The sequence below is a fragment of the Neodiprion lecontei genome, chromosome 6 (genome assembly GCF_021901455.1).
Source record: "Neodiprion lecontei isolate iyNeoLeco1 chromosome 6, iyNeoLeco1.1, whole genome shotgun sequence".
NCBI lineage: Eukaryota > Metazoa > Arthropoda > Insecta > Hymenoptera > Diprionidae > Neodiprion > Neodiprion lecontei.
The window spans coordinates 20,117,887-20,141,134 of NC_060265.1; the positions used below are offsets into that span (position 1 = coordinate 20,117,887).

At 40.1% G+C, this 23,248-nt stretch overlaps 5 protein-coding genes across 7 annotated transcripts; 1 reads left to right on the top strand and 4 right to left on the bottom strand.

The window, feature by feature from the left end:
- Positions 1 to 1,058: 1,058 nt before the first annotated feature.
- On the top strand, positions 1,059 to 15,877 carry LOC107223251. 2 transcript variants are annotated; one of them, XM_046743494.1, is made up of 12 exons: positions 1,059 to 2,605; positions 2,863 to 3,117; positions 3,206 to 3,414; positions 3,852 to 4,056; positions 4,130 to 4,400; positions 4,472 to 4,597; positions 6,236 to 6,447; positions 6,540 to 6,648; positions 6,842 to 7,023; positions 7,128 to 7,226; positions 7,298 to 7,470; positions 15,683 to 15,877. In XM_046743494.1, the coding sequence occupies exons 1-12, from the start codon at positions 2,506 to 2,508 to the stop codon at positions 15,692 to 15,694; spliced, it is 1,953 nt and encodes a 650-aa protein (XP_046599450.1). In that variant the 5' UTR covers positions 1,059 to 2,505; the 3' UTR covers positions 15,695 to 15,877. The 2 variants fall into 2 exon arrangements, with proteins under 2 accessions (XP_046599450.1, XP_046599449.1); XM_046743493.1 differs by lacking the exon at positions 15,683 to 15,877 and adding an exon at positions 7,720 to 7,957.
- On the bottom strand, positions 8,215 to 11,646 carry LOC107223236 (tetratricopeptide repeat protein 27). 2 transcript variants are annotated; one of them, XM_015662856.2, is made up of 8 exons: positions 11,421 to 11,645; positions 10,454 to 11,312; positions 10,168 to 10,234; positions 9,744 to 10,076; positions 9,430 to 9,603; positions 9,143 to 9,295; positions 8,906 to 9,067; positions 8,215 to 8,815 (listed from the first exon to the last, which is right to left on the bottom strand). In XM_015662856.2, the coding sequence occupies exons 1-8, from the start codon at positions 11,491 to 11,493 to the stop codon at positions 8,222 to 8,224; spliced, it is 2,415 nt and encodes an 804-aa protein (XP_015518342.2). In that variant the 5' UTR covers positions 11,494 to 11,645; the 3' UTR covers positions 8,215 to 8,221. The 2 variants fall into 2 exon arrangements, with proteins under 2 accessions (XP_015518342.2, XP_046599448.1); XM_046743492.1 differs by lacking the exon at positions 9,744 to 10,076 and having other exon boundaries at positions 11,421 to 11,646.
- Positions 12,461 to 16,520, bottom strand: LOC107223240 (DNA helicase MCM9-like). The gene is made up of 11 exons (XM_015662860.2): positions 16,336 to 16,520; positions 15,920 to 16,061; positions 15,649 to 15,810; positions 15,310 to 15,435; positions 15,125 to 15,231; positions 14,790 to 15,006; positions 14,644 to 14,719; positions 13,855 to 14,392; positions 13,553 to 13,762; positions 13,095 to 13,261; positions 12,461 to 12,950 (listed from the first exon to the last, which is right to left on the bottom strand). The coding sequence occupies exons 1-11, from the start codon at positions 16,428 to 16,430 to the stop codon at positions 12,898 to 12,900; spliced, it is 1,893 nt and encodes a 630-aa protein (XP_015518346.1). The 5' UTR covers positions 16,431 to 16,520; the 3' UTR covers positions 12,461 to 12,897.
- An 849-nt stretch (positions 16,521 to 17,369) lies between these two features.
- On the bottom strand, positions 17,370 to 18,489 carry LOC124295004 (protein trunk). Its single transcript, XM_046742916.1, has 2 exons — positions 18,056 to 18,489; positions 17,370 to 17,937 (listed from the first exon to the last, which is right to left on the bottom strand). The coding sequence occupies exons 1-2, from the start codon at positions 18,354 to 18,356 to the stop codon at positions 17,726 to 17,728; spliced, it is 513 nt and encodes a 170-aa protein (XP_046598872.1). The 5' UTR covers positions 18,357 to 18,489; the 3' UTR covers positions 17,370 to 17,725.
- A 498-nt stretch (positions 18,490 to 18,987) lies between these two features.
- LOC107223247 (twisted gastrulation protein homolog 1-A) lies at positions 18,988 to 21,095 on the bottom strand. The gene is made up of 3 exons (XM_015662868.2): positions 20,626 to 21,095; positions 20,354 to 20,557; positions 18,988 to 20,127 (listed from the first exon to the last, which is right to left on the bottom strand). Exons 1-3 carry the CDS (start codon positions 20,831 to 20,833, stop codon positions 19,787 to 19,789), a joined length of 753 nt encoding a protein of 250 aa, XP_015518354.1. The 5' UTR covers positions 20,834 to 21,095; the 3' UTR covers positions 18,988 to 19,786.
- Between the last annotated feature and the right edge of the window lie 2,153 nt (positions 21,096 to 23,248).

Genomic DNA, 23,248 nt, shown 5'->3' on the forward strand with positions numbered 1-23,248 from the left:
AATAATTTACGAGTCCAAAGAAAAATTGATCGAAAGTATTTCGAATGCACAATTGTCGAAACTTTATCATTAATTTTTATGAGACTTTGATTGAGCGCGACTGACTGATAACAAATCTCAACGACTTTTCTCTAATTGTTTTTCGTTCATTTAATATAAGAATAATTTCTTCTTATCGTTATGCACCGTGCATGAAAAGCTTCCACACATTTCAACACGTCGATATGAAAATTTATAATTATACAGTACATGAAAAATACAATTAATCGAAGCTGCAGCGTATCTGCTCTGGAACGCACTTGTCGTGAACTTGAAATATTTGCAATTGCATCAATAATCATCTTTAAAAAATTACGTAGTCTGCCGAATTATAATCGTTGTCAGAAACAGCGTTTTGCAATAAAATCGTTGCAAAATCTCAGTCTATGAGGTCAAAGGCTATCGCTAAGATACGAAATTTTTTTAACCCTCTCCGCTGTTATATAACTAATTATCTCTACATCGCGCAGCATCAGTGTTCTCGATTTTATTTCGATGTGAATTGTGACACGAACCCGTTTAACAGAGTGGCTTTATTCCAGGTTCTCTGTGGAAAATATAATGACTTTCCACGGGTAATGCTTCGCGATACATGGCAAAGATATTTGTGGTAAAAAGTACGTAAAAATCTGCGAACTAAAGCAGTTCCGAGTTGAGTAACAAAAACAGTGATTTACGGTCCGAATTCACCGTTAGAAAATATCCCACCCCATTCTTTGCAAATTTTAGAAAAATACACATTCCATACCCTTACTTTACAACTTGTCGGATACAGTACGAAATTGGAGAAAGTGAATCAGCAGGGTTTAAAATTCAGACAGAATTTCCGGCGGTGAAGATTCTATAAAAACACGGGTTAAACAAGCATCGCTTTACCAGCTCCCCACCATGTCCTTCATCCAGTTTGCACTCAACGCTACTTTCCTGCCCGCAATTTATATACAATTACGAAATTCCATACAGCATGTGGGTTTGTGCATGTGTGGCAGCGTGTCTGATGATTATTCATACGTAGTAGTACACTGCAGTAGCTCGAAGCTGGCTAGAGAGAGAAACGTACCGTATTTTATTGTTAGTATAGTGTCGTTGGCATCACCACGCACGTGTTGCTATTTCTTTAGTGTCGGTTGTGCCGATCGAGGCAAATACGAATGGCAGTGCCTACCATAGACGCGCATGATCCTCGAAGGCTGTATCAGGTTTCGCCCTTGAAGGGGTGCTTCGACCAATGACCAGTTCGCGGGTGGTTCGGTGCTTCGATATCAAACCGACCTTGTAAAAGTCGCATTTTTCATACACGTGAACGCTTCATCGCAACTTCTAGGCGTCACCGCAATACGGTTGCTTATCGTTCGCACAACCCTTGGAGCTTGTTTGACAGTTGTCATCGATTCGCGACCTTGGACCAGGTGGTTTTAGTCAAGTTTTAGGAGACATTGAACGGATCGCGGGAAGTGTAGTATAATATTGGAATCGGAAGATTGTCGTAACTCCTAAAGCGCTTGAAATTGTGTCACGAAACTCTCGACTTGATACTTTGTACTGCAAAATAATCGGAGTTGATCCGTACGACGGGTCAATCTGGTATATAGTACTAGTATCTGGTCGTGTAACTGAGCCTGATATATTTTGCGAAGAACAGAGCATTTGTGTTACACCCCAAGGATGGAAATATGACGCGCGGTATAGTGTGAAACGGGTAAAGATAACAAACACGTTGCGCTCAATGTTCCGTCTGTATAGCCACAGGTGTGACCGTATTATCGTTGCTTGTGAATCTGTTGTTATGGAAATTGACAGGAATTTTTTATGACTTGAATTACGGCGCGATCTTTCAATGGATTAACAATAACGAGAAATGACGTTGAACTCTCGAGGTTCAAGTCCTACTCTACGTGGGCATGCCGATGCAATGAAACAATCTGTTTATATTCATCCGGCGATGATTCGTCAACGCTAAAAACGTCATTTGCATATGTTGTGTGGCTATTTTTTGGGCGCGTGACGTATTCGTCGAGGCTCCACCCACAGAAACTCATGAATTGATGATGTATCCGTATCAGGCACGCTGTGATCAGTCAAATAATTGTTGCGTTTCATAAGAGAACAACTTCACATACACCATATGGTACCGGGAATAAAAATTTGCGTTTTCGCAAGTTGCACGATTCTACTAAAGCTGTGTTTACCGGACAAATCGCGATAAAATAAACCACAGGTGTTACACGAGTGATACGATCAGCGCTCCGATGGTCAGCTTAACGATTTGCCGATTAATTGTAGAATTATCGAACGTGGCATCCCAGTTAATTAATGGGAATCAACGACGCGTACGTTGATCGTGTTTTCAACAACAGGACAACATTTTTCCACCCAATTAACGCCACATGCCTAGAGTAGACCGATAAGCTAATACGATAAATACGCGGACAAGGTGAGTAGCCAGATCCAATCCGATCAAGCAGGATGAATGCGGTAGCCGTGATTTTCGGAGTTGCTGCCATTCTGGCCAGTGGTACTTCCTCTCCGACGAAGAGGGACACCGAGACAGCCACCAATGAGCAAGGTGAGTACCGCATTCAGACGAAAGCACACCGTCTCACTCACCAGATGCTACTTGCAACGACGAAGAAAGACTTGAAACACATCCGGTGAAGTTAACCGGTTTATTCTGGTCTCAGAATCGCCGCTTTAACGTGCACGGTTAAAGATTCATTGCTCGCTACCACTTATTACCATTAACGCACAGCAGGAAATATGTGGACTGGTGTCGTTGGTCGCGAAAATAGTCAAATGAAATGGAATTTAGTGCTAATTTTACAGAGTTCGAGGCCTCGCACGTAGGCCTGATCATATCGCCGATACTCTCGACCAGCGAAATTCGAGAGATCGAGGTCTACTGGAGTCACAGCTGTTTCCGGTCCGGAGATACAATCGCTCTCTACACGGAGGAGCCTTCGACCAATTCTACGCCAATTTACAGCTTCCAGCCAACCGCTTCCAGCGGCATCAGGCAGACCGGAATTGATGCCGAATTCGTACCAAGCTCCAGTCTGACGTTTGAGAGACAATGCCTAGGTGGGATTTCTCATTTTACTTCTGCGAGCACCGAGCCTTCGTCAATTCAATTCTCAAGCGCGTCTTTGAATGTCTATGTCTGCGACAGGATACCACGTCGCTTGGCTACGCGACGATTCGATAATGAAGACCAACTGCTTGGAGACTCGACCAAACTGGATGGCCGACCGGAAGGAAGCTTTGGGCTCGAAGAGATTCCGCGACCTTTTTCTACCGGGCACTCACAATTCAGGCTCATACTCGATTGTCGAAGAACCGACCTCCGAAAATATAGTGTCCAAATACATCATCTGTCAGGTGACAAGTGAACTGTTTAAGAATAAACTTCTTTGGCCTCATAGACCACTGTGCAACTGTAAAAGCCACAGTGTCGCGTAACTGTTAGGTAGATAAATGACCAAACCGGATTGCTTCGGAACATCAGCATAACTCCTTTACAGGCTTAAAATCTGTTGACGGTATACTTAAGAAACCAGTTGAGAAATATTTTCTCGCACTTGTCGCAATAGCGGAGAACGAATTTTTGGGAAAAAGTACCGTAATATCAATCAGTCTGTGCAAAAGACCAATGAAATGTAATCCACGATGTCTTCGTGCCTGATGAATTTCATTTTACATGAAATATAGGTATATATAATTTGGCGGATTGCTTTTTTCAGACAGTTAACCGCAGTAAAAATCACTCCTAGCCAAGAAACACCTTTACAACTATCGAATGAAACTTGATTTTCCAGGACGAGGATATCTTGGCGCAACTCATATATGGGGTTCGGTACCTTGACATCAGGGCGGGATATTACAGCTCCTCAGATCCGGTCTGGTGGGTTAATCACGGACTGTTCAAGGTTGTCGAGATGCAGGAAGTGATCGATGACGTTAAAACGTTCCTCGACAATACCGAGGAAATCGTAATATTTGACGTACAAGAATTTCCTGTCGGTGAGTGAAAAAGAACCTTCGAAATAACAGAAACTTTCCCGTCACGAAGCTACCGTTTTTCCTTCGGTTCAAGGTTTCGGTACCGACTTGACGATACACGCAAAGCTGGTAGCTTATCTCGAAGAACAATTTGCCGACTACCTTTTGCCGAAGAGTTACGGATGGTCGACGTCGCTCGAGACCGTTTGGGCTTCCGGAAAGCGGCTGATTATCGGCTACGACGAGAGTAGCGTCGTTCCTTTGTACGACTCAATTTGGCCCTGTGTCACCCAACAGTGGGGCGATGTCAGAACCATATCCGATCTTTACACATATCTGAGCGGAATCGAGTCGGCCGCGCTGAGGTAGGTACGAAGCGACCTTATTCGATCCTTTGCGTCCACCTCGCTCCTCAACTCGATCTCTGCTTCTCTAGCTCCAGTGCGGTAAACCCAAGATCAGCCATGGCGGAGTTGACTCCAAACACCTGGGACATCTTGCTCGATCGACTCGGAGGACTGCGCCAAATGGCGGATGACGTTAACGTGAACGTGACGAAATGGTACAACACCCAGTTTCAGGACAGCGCCAATATCGTCGCCGTCGATTTTTTCAAGGGTACCGGAATCGTCGAAGTGGCCATCGAGTGGACCGACAAACGGGTTTCCGACGCCTCGTCTTCCCTCTACACTTGCACGGCGAAATAATCGAATAAGAGATTCGGAAACCGAGCGTCCCTTTATCAAACATAGCGCGTTATTGAACGTCGGATCATTAGAGTGTTTTGCGTGATCTTTGGCCACTTATCGCGTGACTGTACGAGATAAAATCAGCGTCAAGTGACTATGTATACCTATGTTCGATTGGTATCGGTACACAGATACGACAGTCTATCTACAGTTTTATTCAACTTATCTGTCCAAGTATGAACGCGCATGTTTGTTTATTGATGCACGATACATACACGTCTAGTCATAAACAGGCGATTAATGTTTACATACTCGCATATAAATCTATGTATTATAGGCTTATCTACGAATATTGTTTGCGTTGTTTACCAGTCGTACGGCAGTCACCCTGAATTTCACCTTTCACCTATCAAGTGATAACTTTTATTTTCCACGCAGATTAGCACGTTCCCTAGAAAATAATATTCTGCACAGACACTGCTGTTCAATAAACACATTTAAAAAGTCTACAATTTTAATTCGCGCCAACTATATATCTCGCTCTTTTGTCACTCGACCTTGACTGTTCCCTATGCAATGCCCGACGCATTTTCAACATTTTGCGAAAGTTTCCCACATAGCATGTAATGTAACCGTGAGTGTTACGACATCGGATGTTCATGATACGATGGTTGAAAATAATAGCAACGAACAACAAAACGTCGCAGATTACACTCCGCATACACGTTTTTGGTACACTTCAAACGTCACATTGAGATATATCCGCTTGTGAATATCGCGTGGCGGTAGTTCCAAGCCGACCTGGATAGACGGCCGAGATTTTTTTCCCCCTATTAATTGCAGATTTTTATTTCTGACGATGACGTTCCCATTTCCGCCGGAAAGGAGAATAACACCAGGTTTGTGACCAAGGTGATCACGAAAAGCGAAATTATCCAGAAATCATTCTTGCCGAACGATGGGTTTGAAAAGCTAGACGCGTATGCTATCCGATCTACTCGCGATCGAAACGCAGTCCTGAATTTTACTCCAACGTGATGTAACTAGTCGCACCAGATGCATAATTAAATTGAAGCTGTTCGAATAGAGGCAATAATTTCTATCCAAGTTGTTATAAACATTAGGCCACTCGTGTGAAATGGTGAAATAAATCATTGATATCAAACTTTTAAATTTGTTTTTGTGCAGTTGTCACTTCGTTTGTAAAAATTTCACGAAATTCCGCAGACAAATATTTTCACAGATGGATCGTAACTTGTTTGTGTTATTTTATTTTTGCATAGTGATCCTCGGTGCAGAACCAATTTTTTCGCAGTATCCAAACAACGGATTGGAATTGGAAAATACGTTGTTTTGCGCGGATAAAAAAAAGTGCGCGACGGTTGATCAGTGCCCAGAAATCTTGTCCCTAATGAATCGGAGAGCACTTCCGGTTCACAGGTAACCGTTGAATCGACTATACCTCGTGTATCGGGGTAAACTTCATTAAAATATATAATTTTATACCGTAGGTTTCGGCACCTTGTTTGTGGCTATGTAGGATCTCACCCGAAAGTCTGCTGCGACGTGTTAACGAGTCAGCCAACACCGACGTCGACGGCATTGGGATTCCGGGGAGACGGTCTGCCCTTCAATAAAAATACAGGCTGCGGAAAGAGTTTGATTCGAAGCAACATGGAGACTCTGGGAACGTTTCCTTTCGTAGCAAGAATCGGCTTCATAAGTAAAGATAATACTCTCTTTGTCACGGTTACGAAACAGTCCAAATAATAATTTTCTCAAAAACTGAAAATTTATCTTCTGATTCAATCACAGACGTAGACAACGGACGCACGAAATATCCTTGCAGCGGTGTGATTGTGAACGAAAGGACTGTTCTTACAACTGGTACTTGCGCGCTGGCTACTTCCAATAGCTACAAACTGTAAGCTTGACAGATTAATATTCTTTATAAATTATGTGGTGGGAAGTTATGTTTGAATTTTTTTTTCTTCAAACTGTCGGCATATTCATACAGATCATTTAATTCATTCAGAGGCTTCGAGTAAACTTGAGAATTTGCCGAAAAAACAGATTGTTGAGCTATTTATGTTGAGATGTGCGTCTATTTATTTCAGTCAAACTGTACTCTTGGGAGAATTCGACGAGGCCGATAACCCGGATTGTAATTCGCTGTTTTGTGGACTGCCGACTCAAGAGTATAACATTTCCTATGTCGTCAAGCATCCGGACTTTAGATCCGAGACTTTTGAAAATAATATAGCATTGATCCGTCTTCAAACGCCAATTGACTTTACCGGTAGGTATTCCACGCAAGTGAAAATGATTAATACCTTTGATCCCCTTATTTCCATCAAGATATAATAACGTACAATTTTGTATAATTTGGTTTGCCGACGTTAGTCACTGTGCAGTCAATTTGTCTCTTGGAAAGCGAAAACTACAATTTGGTAGGCAAGATGCCGGTATTAGTCGGCTGGGGTAAAATATCAAGTCAGAAAGGTGCGTATAATAAGCTTTGAATAAATAACAAAGCGCGTCTTTGCGGTGAATATTTTTTTTTACACCCACAGAAAAACCAACTCAACAACAATGGTTGGAAACAAAAATTTTGCCGAAACAAGATTGTTCAACGTTCATGAATCGTGGTTTTTCCGTCGAACTATGTGCCGGAAGTGCGAAAGAACCCTGTTCCGGTTTCAGCGGAAGCCCCCTGGTATTGAAATACGGGGACACTTACACTCTGGTAATTATTATACCTATTGACATTGAAGTAAATTATCTTTTGTTCGAATTAAAGCATCCGGTTGAAACTCGAGTATGTAATCTGTTCGAATCAATTCGGTGCGATTCTCGATCGCGATTTCATACACCTATAGCGATGCAGATATTAATACGTGCAATCATTGAACACAGCATTTTCGTAATTCTACCTTCAGGCACGTATATGTAACATCATACGTAACATTACGCGTCAACGTTATCGTCGTTTCAGGTTGGCATCCTGTCGTACGGATCGGATTGCGAAATTAATTCAAATTCACCGTCTGCGTATGTAAGCGTTGCAAAATACGCCGACTGGATTCTCACCAATTCTTAAATATATATATATATACATTAAGACTAAAAAAAGGCAAATTTGAGCCTTTCTTATTTCCTCAATAGAATTTTTTTTACAATCTCACAAAATAGTAAGAAGTAAACGTCATTAATAAAATACTGTAAAATTATATCAAACTGATTTTGTCCGACATCCCATTTAGTTCTAGTCAGCAGCTTTGAATTTCTGGTGTCAAAGTATACCTGACACGGCAGCTACTTGGTAGTGTAGAGGAATTTCAATTATCACAAGTGGCTTATGTGAGAGTATCATGGAATCATTTTCGTAAAGTGTATCCTGCACGTTGTCCAGTAAGCGATTAAGCTTAATTCAAGTTTCAGTATTTGATAACAGTCAAGTAAATGAATAGACACCGGAAATAAAAGTAGATTATTTTCTAAAGAACTATATTCTGCGAAACGTAATTGGAATCAACATTTATTTTTCTCAACTCATCCAAGATTTTGGTCAAGTATGCTTCGATATTTGCCAATGATTCGTCGATGTCCTTTTGGCCAATCCAATCCTGATCCTTAACTTTCCTCACGACGCCTTGTAGGGACAATTTCGCGCTACCCAGCATCGCTCTTCTTTGTAGCGGTGATCCAGATTCTGCACACTTCAAGTATGACTCTGCCAAATCGGCGCATAAATTAAGCACGTCTTTCGTCGCTTCTACCTCCTTGAACCATTTCGGATTGGCAACAGCGGTACGATGCGCTCTCTGCAAGTATTGAGCCGCTTTCTGATAATCCATTTCCGTATTCTTTGTTGCCGTCAGCTCGGCGTACATCTGCCAAATCGAAGCATTATTCGGCACTGCCGCAGTCAAATGTCCAAATAGTTCCAAGGCTTTCTGGAGTAGTCTACTAGCAGGATTACCATCGGCATCTGTTATATCCGTGATAATTGCCTTGGTAAGAATTTTCAAAATTTGTACGTCAGTGTGATGAGCTTTCAGCTCGAGAATACGGTGGTAACACCGAATCACCTACAAAAGGAGAATCAAATTTTTCGTACGATTTGACTGAATTTTTTTTATCATTACTGTTCTCGCCCGAAAAGCCTCGATTCTTCTTACCTCCGAGAAATGACCCAAGTCAATACTAACTACCATTAGATTGTCCCACACTTCCCACCTATCGAAGTTGCATTTGACCGCATCTTGAAGGGATCGCCAAGCTCGGGGTTTGTCTCCGAGCTTGATATACGCTTTCGCCAAGTTGTTCCACGCCTCGAAATTCTAGTAAGTAAAAAGAAGGATTGAATAAACAAGTTTCACCAATATTGCATTCATTTTGCCGATAGATGTACTGACCATTTGCTCTAGAGCACAATAATGACGGTATGCATTAGCTGCCAATTTCCAATCTTCAATTTGCAATGCAGCAAATCCAAGCCTAATCCATATATTCTCTTGAATATTATTCAATTCCACAGACAATTTCAAATGCGGTACTGCCTCTGTGTACTGTAAGAATTGTAAATTCATTGTTACACTGAATGTTTGAATTTGTCTTCAAGATTGATTAAAATCAATTGCATTAGATACGATCTTTGATACATGAGATAAAAATTTGATTAGCGCTATCTCAGTAAACTTACATTTTGTTTTGAATAATAATGCAGGCCCCAGTGCCTTTGGGCACGGCTGCTCTTTTCACCAGATAATTTCCATGCAGTTTCATAACATTTTGTATCCTGCGTTGAATCACCTAAGAGACACCAAAGTTTTACTGTTGGCTTCTTATCGATTTCTTGTTGAATTATTTCTGCAGCCTGAAAGAGTTAGATGAAATGATATCACAATACCATAGGTAGTCATGAGTAGATGTTGATAGTTCTGAGCAAATGTCGCGTGGTGCTTGATCTCAATCAGTTGGAGATTAAAAAAATTGATTTTACAGAAATTTGCGCACCTTGTGTCTCAATTCTAATATAGTGTAGCACACAATTACGCTTTCCCAGAGTCGGAGATGCAAGTACAGCTCAAGAGCGCTCTTGACCATGCCTAGATTAAGCATCAGATCAGCCAAGGTTTGTCTAACTTCCCAGACAGGTTTCATACCACTGGCGAAAAATATATCCATACGATGGGAGACTAATGGCTTTGAAGAATTCAATTGCTCAATCAGATACTCTGTCTGTGACATAGATCTTTCAACGGTTCTTTTGTGATTCGATTCCAATATACAACGCTGACACAAAGATGACATTCTTAATGGCCAGTTACTCGAATTCTCTATAACATTCTGATACAAATGTCACATAATTAAATTATCTGTAAAATAAATTGCAATCAAGACTGGATTCCTAAATCAATTCATAAACATCAATTCTCACAATTAGGTATGGTACAACCTCTTCGTCAGCAAGTTTGTCTTTCGGTTGGGATTTTTGAATCTGAAAACTGCAAAAAATGAAAATTAAATGATATTAATTTCCTGGTATAATTTATTACTGATGTATGTACGAAAATTTTCAATTCAACGAATAGTAGTGTACGATTAATTAATGGAATTAAACTTATGGAGTTAAATATTTGCATAGATGTCGACGCATTTTCCCACAACAATTCTATAACCAACTTCTGGTAATGAGGTGAAATTTAAATATTTACCATACATACTATTTTGCTAAAACAACTGCTTCTTCCAAGGCACCCAGTTCAATAATTTCTGCAGGTTCAGAATATTCTACTCGTTCCAATCGCAAGTCATCTTTTAGTTCAAGAGCAGTGGGCAAATCTTGACACTTTCTGTACGGGAAATTGTCTTTGTCCATGGAAACTTTCAACATTAACTGAGCTTTCTCATCTTGTTGGTACTTGGTGCGTTTACCGAGCATGCCGACTAACTGCATGTTTAGTTTTGCCGAATGCTGAGCAATTTCCACGTGTTTTTCCATGTTCTGTATCCTTCTATGATACAAATAAAACTGCACAGCCTCGACATGGAACAACGTCCTGAGGTACTCATCACTCAAAATATCATCAGCAGAAATTTTTTCTACTAAATCCTCAGTTTCTTTGAATAAAGTTGCAGAAGCTTCTTCGAGAACAATTTGATGCAGTAAATTGGCTCTGAATAACCACCAAGCAGCAGTTCTGTGATGATTTTGTAATGTTTCATTAGAAAGCAATATTTTCGATAGATACAACAGCTCAGGCTTCTTCACATTTTCATTGCATTCATCTTCAAGGTGCAAAAACTCCAATGCCTCCTCACGTTTGCCCAATAACCAATCAATGTCCGGCGTATTTTCTGGGCCAGTGAAGTTAGTTTGGACAAAAAACAACAGCGAAGCTATCCCAACAGATAATAACTGAAACGTGCAGTTAGGATCATCGTTCACAGCGTCATGTAGGGTTTTTACGAGATTATTGTTATTGACAAACTTCTTGAGATAAGATGAACAGAATTTATTATTCAAGATTTGTTCATAATGTCCCATGTGGAATTCCTCAATACTGGGTAATGCCTGCGGGGCTGAAATATATTCAATTTGAGTGTAAGAAATTTGTGTTTGCTTTTTCGGGAACATGTGATATTTTCTTGCGCACAAATTTACATACGCAGAACAGAAGTTAACCTTACCTGAGTCATCCAAAAAATTCGTGATGAGTTTTACCTCAGAATTTTTCAGGTCTTCAGTATGCATTTTCTCCATATTTACGTTCGAATTTAGAAAACACGCTTGTCACAAGTCATCAAGGAGTACGCATATGTTTTTCTGCTACTAAATACCCGTGCAACAAATATTACCGGACAAGTGGCAACAAATCGATACGGTAGTGTTGTCGTTAGCCACGAATTATACGATACGCAATAGAGTGTAGTACGCTATACGGAAAATCTAACCATGTTTCCAAGGTCGCGGAGTCGCAAGTCCACGCACAAATGGCGTGGTGAATTCTCGAAAGGATTGACGATCATTTGGTTGACAAATTATTAGAGATTATTAGTTAGTTCGGCTTGTTTCATAGAATCAGCCAATGGTATAATGATTTTAGTTAACATTTACAAACATACGGGAAATCAAAAAACACCTGTAGTTGAACATCTCGAGTGTCATACCTGTATAACCTTTGCAATGGTACGACAAGTACGTATGATTCTAAAATATCGCTAATATCATGGAAATTACATTTAATAATACAGCAGAATCATAGAAGGAATTAATTACTTCGCGAGCTTACCCATTACCCACATCTGCTGGAAGGTAAACCATTTCCGATTTGCTCCACGCTGTCGCTTATGGTTTCGAAATCACAACACTCGATACGATAGTAATTATTTCTACTCAACCTTGAAGTATCCCGGAATTGTTTTATTCAAACTATTTGCAAGTTCTTATCTGTATTCATTGATGATAATATTTTATTGTTGCGCAGAAAATAGCTAGGCATAAGTATACAGCTGACGAGGAAAGTTATATTAGTGAAGTTCCTGGATATTGATTTCAAATTTAATAACGCATGAAGTGTTTGGTACGCTTTGTATCGCTTCATGAAGCAATAATTAGGTCCAGTTACAACTGCTGAGTTTCCGGTTGAAAAAAGAATCAAAGAACTCAAAAATTTCAAGCACATCACGGGATCAAACGTACACAGGCGGCACTCGGAAGTTGTCAGGCATTTATTTAAAGTTATTATTGATGGCGTTCGAGATACATACGTTGTTTCGCAGGCCCGAAAGAAAAGACATATTACATGTGCACGACGATAGTAGAAACTACAGATTCTTGATAATGATAAATATGTGAATTAATTATCAATCATTCTAGCATGAAATAGTAGATCAAAACAGGATCTCGAGGATAATTACATTATTACAAATAAATGATCTAAAACTAACATAAAATAAAGTTAGAAATATGACATTACTAAATTATAGCAAAAATATATTCCTCTAGTACTTTTAATGTAAAAAAAAAAAAACACAACAAGAATTAGGAATACAGCTTTGTGGATTTCTTTAACTCGCATTTGTACTGTAATTAACATTATTAATTAACAGTTCTTTTATTATTTATCAAATGCATGTTCATCTAATTAACCGTTGAAAATATTCATCACAGTTGAACACTCAGATGTCCCAAGTTGAGCTTGTCGAGGATATCAATCCCTAAAAATACAAATCACCTGTAGCACAGCGTATAACAGGTAAGTGTACGGTGTCTACGTGAACAAAATCTGAACAAGGTTGTACACCGTTAACCAAAATACGAAGTTAATTCCTTGACCTAGTGAACTTTGTCTATCTCGTTACCTTCTTTGCGATAATCGGCCATTGGATCTGCAGGAAAACGATGACCAGTAACAGTTGAGCTATAAGTAGAATTCATAGGACCGGTTCCCACCAATTGCGCAGCTACCAAAGCATCCATTAATTCTACTTGCGTACGGTACATCAGACGAGCATGACCCTCGGCTAACCTATTGTACATTAGAATTACTTGATAGTCCAATCATTACGGTGATGATGATGATGATGATAATGATAATAATAATTATTATTATAATGATAATTATTCCCGCTATAGCCTTTCCGATATGTCTCCATAAGTGAGTAGCTTGTGCAAGGTGACGGAGGGCTGGCTTAGTGACCATCATTATGCATAGTAGATCTCTATTATTTGTCAATATTTCAGGATGTAATGGCAAAACCTATGTGTGTGTTGTAATTATTAACAGTTAAAATTCTAACAAAAAGCTTAGATTAGTTACCTAACAAGGCTTTCTAAGAGTCGTACAGTTGTCCTTTCTGCTCTTCTTTCTGGATTCAACCTGTGGTATCGATAAGTGGCTCTAATTACTTCTGACGCCTCTGGACTTATCGCAGGTTTGAGTGTATGTACCAAAGCGAAATAGTCCCTCACCGTTTCTTCTGTCCACAAGGTACCCGTTTCCAAAATATTCAACTGTTTTTCCGGGCCACTAAAATCATACATAATTGTCACCTTTGAAGACAAGTCACACTTCTAATAAGATCATACACACACAACCCTGTAGAAGCAAACCGATCTTACAGGGTAATTTTTTTTTCTGATGATTCCTGAGCTGTTTTCAAAATATGAGTTGCTATCATCTCGTCCCATTCTACATTCCGATTATCTCTTAGAACCAAGATCAAATCAAATCGGGTTAGGAGAGCATCTCCTAAAGATGTTAAAACTTGTTTTCCATCAATGCAGTGTCCTCCGATAGGATTAGTCGCCGCAATTACCGTACAGCGAGAATTCAGCGTGCTTACTAGCCCTGCTTTAGCTACTGATATTGTTTGCTGTTCCATCGCTTCGTGGATTGCTCCTTGATCGTGTGAACGCATTGAAGAAAATTCATCAATGCAACATACTCCACCGTCAGCTAATACTAATGCTCCTCCTTCCAACTGCCAACCTCCCTCATCCTTGATCGCAGCAGCTGTTAGGCCAGCTGCAGTTGAACCGATACCAGTTGTTAACACAGAACGCAAGGCTAATCTAGCTGCGGTGCGGAGAAGCTGTGATTTGCTGGTTCCGGGATCGCCAATCAATAACAGGTGTGGTTCACCTCTGATTCGTGTACCTAATTTTGTAATATTATCGTGACATTCTTTTTTTTACATGGCAAATTGTTATTGAAAATGATGCGCTCATTGGTGTTTAATAGCGTCATGTCATGCAAACGTAATTTTCTTCGTGATTTGGTAGTTTTTATTGAACCAATAACGCGATAATTTGTCTACCGAATTATTTGATAAAAATATTTTCATTATCATCAGACTTATTAGCCTGGCTGGTAAAAGTGGTATTGGAAAATATTTCATATAACCTTACCAGAATCTTGAGACTTTGATACTCCACCAGCAAGCACAACTGCAAGTGCCTTTTTGACATTGTACATACCATAGATCTGGGAAAATAAACGTAGTCTCTGTAATTAAAATGCTTAGATCATGTGAGGGTGTAGATTCATTTTATACCTGAGGGCAAAGTGAGCCAAGTATGATATCTCTACCGACCAAAGGTTGCGCTTTATGAGCTTCCCAATACCTGGCAAATATCTCTTTCGCTTCATTGGTGGAGAATTGAGCCTCGTTCATTTTACTGGAGACAGTAACGCTGTTTGCCATAATCACAGTGCTTGCTTCAGCTCGTTGACCTGGTGTTAACGAGCCCCATTGTCTTATCACTATGCCACTAAAATAATACTTTAATGTTGGAAATAGTGCGAGAGCGTTGAAAAACAAGGTATTCGCTATTCAGAAACACAGATTGTTAACAGAGTTTTGAAACGTGAATCGATTCCACAAATTACCATATATCAACGTGATCTCCGGGTCTACATTTATCAACTAAGTCATCCAAAAGAATTATCCGAGTTCCGCTAGCGTATGAAGCCCTTGTGTCAATCTGGCATTTCTCCTAAGCATGGTAACAATCGAATTAGTAAAGTTCATACTAAGTGTGATTAGTATATCTATCCACAATATGTAAATTTACCTGAATTTTCACTTCTTGGTAATCTGAACAATCGTTCTGTTGCAAAGTTGGATCTGTAAAGATGCTTCTTGAGTGACATGCATCGCATTCTTTGGTCTCCTTGAATTTCCTTCTTTCCCATTCTAACTGTTCAAAATCAAGGCAAAATTAACTCTATGTCTCACGTTGTCATAGTCTCACCATTGTAGATTATTTTGATCGAATGCTACAAAGTAATCAACGATAAGCGAGACAAAGAGTGTTTATCGATTGAATGCTATTGAATCACTATAAAATATAAAATGGACATTAAGAAAATTTAATAGAGGAATTAATATAATGAGCAGCAGAATTATTTACCTCTACAACGGTAACGTGTTTACATTTACGACAGGTGTACCTTTGACAGACTTTTAACACAGTAGGCTGCGATATTCGCACAGCGATTCCCGAGGTGGAAATCAACTCCCCAATTGGACTTTGGTTTACTTTTATTGGAAAAGATGTTATTCGTGTATGAATCTGCAATTTTAGTTGCATCTGTATTACAATCAAGTTTTATTTAGTGATTAAACAGTATAAAAATGTATCCTCAGTTGTTATTAAGACATCGAATAAACGGTTTTTATACCTTCTGTTTTACTGTCAGTCCAGGGTTAAATAATTTTTCCTGTGCTGTTATAGCGGATTTATCGCAGAGCGGCAAATATTCTCGAGGGTTGTGTAAAAGTTTAGTGGCGAGTTGTTGATCTGTTTCAACCAGGGATAGAAAACTAAAAAACACAGGTGTATTAGATGGCCACGATTGAATTACTGTGAAGAATCACAGTGATGTGAGTATGTATATGCGTACGCCGCAGAAACCAAATTATCTCTAGACTTATAGGTTAAGGTCATTGACACAGCAATAATCGCCAATCGAATTAAAGATATTCAAAATTTGTTATTTACGTATTAGCTTGAATAAAAAAAAAAATTCGAATGGCATTTGATTGTAGTGCTAGCTGTGCAAAATGTACTGCAAGAATGGTCAACAATGCACCGTACTTCACGTGTATCGAATAATGTTGATTTTCGTTAACGGCTTCAAGTATCTTCATCAAATCATCTTCGTGATGCTTTAAAAAGTATTTCTCAAGCATTTCGACTCCTTACAGAGTTATTTCAAATTGTCTTGGAAGCATTTGAATTGTTCGATCACAGTTCGTAGATGCAAGGATGTAAACACCGTGAACGATGAAAAAGGCGGAGTTGAGTCGGGATCCGCAAGAGGCGCCAGCAGCTAAACGCACGAACTTCAGATCGAAGCGATCGCTAAAAGTTGACGATCGGTGAAGTGTGCAGCAGGTCAAAAGGGTGGAAAACAGTGGAAAAAACTTGTGTGGAAAAAAGTTGCTGACTAGATTGCTCCATTAATTCGCAAATTAACGAAGAACAATTGTCAATACTCACAATTGTTTGAGACAGATCTGAGATTCGCAATTAGACGAGAAACAAGAAACAAGAATCGGTCGAGGAGTTCTAGAAGGCAGGTGGTGTGTGAAAGCGTGGCAGTTTGCTGATACCGATGTGCAGATTTTTCACTACAAAGCACAAGTATGTATTATTTCTTAATATTTCTAAGACGTTTTACTTTATACTTTATGTCATGAAATGTGGCTTCGAATGTAGGTATATGCGTGTATTTTTGTTCGCGTCGAATTTATGGACTTGTCCAAAAAGTTACATGCATGGGTAACTTTTAAACAGATTTTAAAATACATATTTCCGAACCAATCGTTCTGCTGTGTTCAGTTACAACATGGAAAATTCACGTTTCTGTGTTGTATTGTACAATTCCGTGCAAAAGTTAACAAGGATCAGCAGAGCTGATTGGAAGTTACACTCTATCGTATGAAGCTTAATTGATGAAGTTTCTTGATCTGATTTTGTTTTCATCTGTCTGTCCTTTCGTCTTTCTCTGTAGTAGGGTGTGTGACTAACTAATATTTCAGAATAATCAACCAGAATTTCCTCAATAGCCTCTATGTGTATCATTTACATAATTATAAACGCGTACTTATATGATTGTGTACGCAGCACAAAAGATTTGTCTAACAAAATCGAAACATCGCGAAGTCACGTGCGAATACAGGTTGTTTTCGACATAGTGATGAAATCAGGGTTCGGCAACGACGCATTCGCAGCAGAAGTTGACTGCCCGTTCCTCCCAGACCCATAACTCCCTCATTTCATTAGGCGAGCTGGAATTGTCGATATTCGTCGGCGCAAAGGCGACGTTCATAGTCGGTGAGGGAATGCAGACGCCGGTGCGGCGGTGCGATATTTTCACGGTAAAAGATTTTGGCTTGCGGGTGTAAAAGCCGTACCAGCAGTTGGTCTTCTCGCATTCCACAGTTCGCAAAAATCTTGGAAAATAATCGTGACCGAGATCGATCTACTCGATCTTAGAGTCGCACTGCCACGGTGTACTTTTCTGTGCATGTCTGACTTTCCGCTTTTCACCCTCCGACGCGTTTTCCTCTGTATTCGCGTTGCCCGTTGGTGACTCCCTTTCGTATTTCATGTTAGAAAACTCGAGTTCCCAAGCCGGGTCGTTACTAAATGCAAAGTTGTACTCTTCGTCGACAAAAAACGACGGTATTTCATCTGGAATGATAAATATTTGGAAAATCAATTCTCGAAGATCATCGAAGAGAAAATAGCAGTCGTAAAAACTGACACGGCCGAATCGTTAATTATGTGCGAAATTATATCGGAGCCTTACTTATCCTGCGTTTCACGACTTCGGACACTATCGGCTCCGACCGAACGCTGATTTCTCTGGGATCAATGATGGACATGTACCTAGCATTGAACGCCGACCCCAGAACAGTCCTCAGGACGATCTCCGGGATCGTACGACAGTGTTCAGGATCTGTGGGGTCTGCACTTGGCCCAAAATCAGCGCTTCTTCTATCGTTCGATACCTGGATTCGATCGCGTTTAATCGGTGCTCCGAATACGGCGAAACGCGTATGATGCAAACACAACAAAGGCGCCAACACAATTTCCACCCTAAAGCCCATCGCACTTGGCAATAATCTATCCTTCGATTCTAAATCTAACTGTTCACCGGCAAGTTTCCTTCGTCACTTGTCTTCGAAGCACAATTTTCGCTTTTCTTCTATCTACGGTTGCTTATAACTCTACTTCGACACAGTTTATCAGACGTCCATAGACCGCGACCGTGTGGCGTTGGTCGTTTGGCAGGTAATCGTTGAATGACCCGACCTTAAAGGTTCACGACTTATTTGAGCCTGGAATTTTTCCCTTTCTTCCCGCCCCTGATTTGGCTGTAAGGTAAAAGGGAGAGAGTACGGAGGGTCCATTTCGTCGGTTCTACAAAGTCGCAAAAGGTTTGCTAATCGCTTTGTGTACTGCACCTCAGTTAACCCAAGTACACCTAAAATATGGTTGAAAAACTTGGAAATTGGAGTTAGACAATAGAATATACAAAGATTTCCAACCGCTTTCTTACCTTTGCAGTCCGTCGATTATTCTTCTAATTATGCCGATTATCAAAACTTCAAATAGGAACGGTTTATTCGGAATACAGATTAATCAATAGATGACAACGAGCAAGGATAATTAACAATTTATATGGTAATGAAAACGGTGATTTAAAAAACAAATGATGTTATTTTTTTTTATCTTCACCATATTTTTTTTACCATCCCAAACGTCTATATTCTGAACGTCTTTATGAGGCGTTGCGTTGTTACATACAGATAAACGCGCGAGTAAATTGCTAGTATAACCATAGGTGCATATTATAATATCGTTCTACGTGCAAACACAGTTTGAGAAAAAATTTGGGTCATTTCAGGTATCGCTATGTAAATAAACCTTACGAAGGGATAATGTTATAATATTTGTTTATCAATGTAGCGTAATAGATAAATTTCTAATGTGGTATAAAGAAACGTGCGTGTATTGTTAATGATTAAAAATATACAAATTAATAAGTCGTTAAAAGGTTTGAAAACTATCAAGTAACTCTACGCAGTGTATATAATTATACCCAGGCAATTGTATTCATATATCTTATACCTATACATATACACAGTGATTAATTCGCGCTAGACAATATTATTCGTATAAAACAATCGAGAAGAAGGTCAAACGCGTGTGAACGCGTTAAAGTCGTTATTTTTTTCCTCGAAAAATTAAAAATTTATAACAATTTCGACAGGAACGGTTTTCCGATATGGCGTACAGTTGATGCACCGTCGTCTTAATGATATTTAAAATTATCAAGAAACCTTGAGAGATATTGTTTACGAAATTATGATGATAATTTTCTTCAATTCCGTGAAACAGGTGTAGAACTAGAGTCCGTCAAATTTCGAGGTCTAACTAATATTTTCTAGTCCAGAGACCCTCGAGGCTATGTCACAGATCGTTAGTGAAGCGCGAGCCTCCGGGACGGCAGATTACGGCTGCGGTATTGATGTTTCTAATTCCTAAGCTCATCCAGAAGATAATCCTCCAGGTTATCCTCGGCGTCGTCGTCATCCTCCTGCCCGTAATCGTCGTACTCGTAATCAGCCGCCCGATTCACCAAGGGACAAAGTCTGCACCGTGACTCGTTTATGCCGTAGTTTATACAAGTATCGCCTACGCACTCGCAGCATCCGTTGTGAAACCACCTGTAACTGGCTGCTCCCATGCTCTGGCAGGTTATCTGGCACTTGTTCCAGGAGCTGCATTGCGCTATGTAAGCAACCGTGCAATTCAGCGTCACGATCGTCGCGTCTCGACGACTGGCGAGGGTGCTACGATGCCTGGAATCTGCGGCTGGATAACGTGGAGAAGAGAATCAGAGAGAGAAAGAGAGAGAATTGGAACTAGAATGCCAGCCTGAGATAAAGTACAATAAAGTAAACGACGAAGTAATGGTAAAGAAATCGTAATAGAAAAATGAATAGCGAGATGTGAACGTAAATAAATGAAAAGTAAAATGGCGGCATGCGGAGTTGTCGTGGTAAAAGAAAGAGAGAGACAGGAAGTGGATCTTGCTTACCGAGGTGGTAAATAAGTTCAGGCCTCGTTTCGAAGACCGAGACGTCAAAGTCGACCGGAAAGCTAAAGCTCCTCCACCTCTCCCGGGGATCGGGGTCCACGGTTAGAGCCTGGAAGAGTCCTGGAACCGGTTCGCCCAATTCCTCGACGTGGGACTTTGCGCTGAGAGGATTCCGCGTCGTCGCGTTCCGTTTCGGACAGAGATCTTTCGGGGAAATAAGACGACGGTTTTTCATCTCACGAACGGAAGCTTGAACGTACCCTTCAACTTACCGACGCACGAACAGCACTCGTCGTAGAGGTAGCTCAGGCAGAAAAAGCACTCCTTGCAACAGCTGCAAGTCTTCATGTCGCACTTGCAGTTCTCGGTCAACAAACACTTGCTCACTATGCTGCCGCAAACTGCCTGATTACAGGCACTTGTGGCTGATACCAATAACACCAGCCAAAATGTCAAACGCGCAATTAGTTTAGGCGACATCTTTCCTGCTCGCTGATTATTCGGTTACTGTACATACCGTACAAATTATTGTCTCCCTTCGCTGTAACGTCGCCCACGCTTTTGTGTATGTGAAATGCACATGCTTTTCCTGATATCCCCCTCTTTCTTTTTTTCTTCTATCTTTCCTTCGTTGTATATTTACTATCTCGCACAGATATTCCTATGTGTACACGCATATGTATCGTTATATGTATAATGCGTGCGCGGATGTCGTCCGCGTGTCTCTCCTCTTCGACGACAAGTTTTACTTCATCGGCTGTGAGTTGATTTGTGTTTGGGTTACTCATACATCCGCAAGTCATTCTCTTGTTCCTCCAAGTAAGGACGGGGTGGGGGTCAGGATGAGGGTTCAGACGAGAAACGAACGATTTGTTAGCCTGCCGTACAGTGAAATTTATAGATTTGGTTATTCTACGGTACTTGTTAGAAATGTTTTCGTTTTATGTCATGAAAGAAAAATATTTCGCTGCACGGAGCGAAATAAGGATTGTTTGGATCAACAGCGGCTAATTTTTAATACTGCGGGCGGGGAAGAAAATATTTTACTCGAAGAAACTAATTTTTTTTTCAGCTAAATGATTTTAATTTTTTTTTTTTTTTCTACAGTAGCAAGCACTTTACATTTATCGCATAGTTTCGATAATTTGATGTAAGTACGACAATAAGTTGATATCGAGGCCGTCTTTTTCAACTGGAAAAAAGTTTAAACAAACGGATTTGATATTACAACAACAACAGAAAATTTATAAGCATTGAAAACTGTATATTTGCATTGACCTCATAAAGGGTTGACATTTTTATGCGTGGCTAAAGTGTAGCTAAGAGCTTCGGTGTGTGCTAACATTTTTGTGGGTTAAAAAAAAAAGAGGTTAATTGATCGAGACATGCAGACAGTCATGTTGTATAACACACCGGAATCCGCGTTAACATTTGTCAACAATCGAAGCACCGCTTGGTAGAACAAGCTTGAAAATATATACAACAGGTTGAAAAATTTGAGCGATCTATAATTAGATGCCTGTTTAATAAACATTTATAATCGTAAATAATAATCGCGAAAATCGCTCGCTTATCGCAAGTTTGTCGAGCCTCTTTTTCTTTGGATACTCTCACCTGGGTCGTTGGAAGAACAGGCATAGAATCAACCCTCATAAAACTATCCCCAATTCTTCGAGGGATCAAAAAGATATCGGGCACAATGCTCAGGGCAAGGGATAATGACGGGTACAAATAGATCATTGGCCGCAAGTTTATGGCGCAATTGTGGCAGTTGCAGGTATTTATCGGTGTTGATATCCTTGGAAAATGAGTATTAACTGTAATTTTTCGAAATTTGGGCTTAGAGCCATCCTTTCGTCAGCTTAACGATAGTACAATAAACGCTCGAGCCTTTAGACAATTGCGCCATAAATCCATACTGCCTTGCCTGTAATTACTCAAGGAATTTTAGCAGAGTCTCATTTACGTCTGGATTTCAATACACCGGTCGTCGATAGCTGAAGTGTCTAGTTTATATTAATTACTGTCTTAGGATTCATCCGCAACTAAATAACATTCCTAAGAATTAACATCGCGCGGTGAGAGAGTCTTTTTATTTGTCAGGAATTCAAGGACCGTTGGAACGAATCTTACACTCGTTGTTAATGTCTTTTATTGGTAAGAAAATCAATTAGCCTTCCAAGGTTATGAGCTGGAAAATTCTACTGTTTCTTGAATCTTTTACCGCTTACCGCGTGGTCGATAGGCTTAAATTTTCAAGTCTCACGATTTTTAAAAATACAAAAAGATGGACCGCGAAGAATTTATCAATTTTCTCCCTTGTCGAAGAAAAATTAATTCGATCAATTCCGGTGGATTTTTTTTCGTTTAATGTACTTCATGTGGCAAATATCCGAAAATACCGGGACAATCTCTTGAAACGTGAAAATCAACTGCGCACGCGCGAGATTTATCGACTATTCGTGCAGGCTGACAATCACGAGTTTCAGCTGTCAAACTGTCTCTGCCGGCGATGTAGTTGATACGAATTTTCGGGGTTAAAATCTCAAATAATTAAGGCAATGACTCGGAAAGGTTTGGGAAGCATTTGTTATCCGGTTGGAAAGTTGATTCTTCAAAGAACGGTCGGAATTTAATGCTTACGCTCTTTGAAAATTCAAACGTACACATTTTGCGTATGTTGGCCCGCCTGCATCGCAGACAAGAATATCGCTGCGGGAAGATTTCGCCGACAAATGAGATTAAATTATTTGGCGCATGTGCGGTTGATTTTCTAGTTTCAGATTTTTTTTCTCTAAAATATAGCGTAAAAAATTAAAAAATCGTTGATCCGTGGTGTATGAGAGCTTGAAACGTTCGTCATTTGACAAAGATTAATTTAAGATATGATTTTTC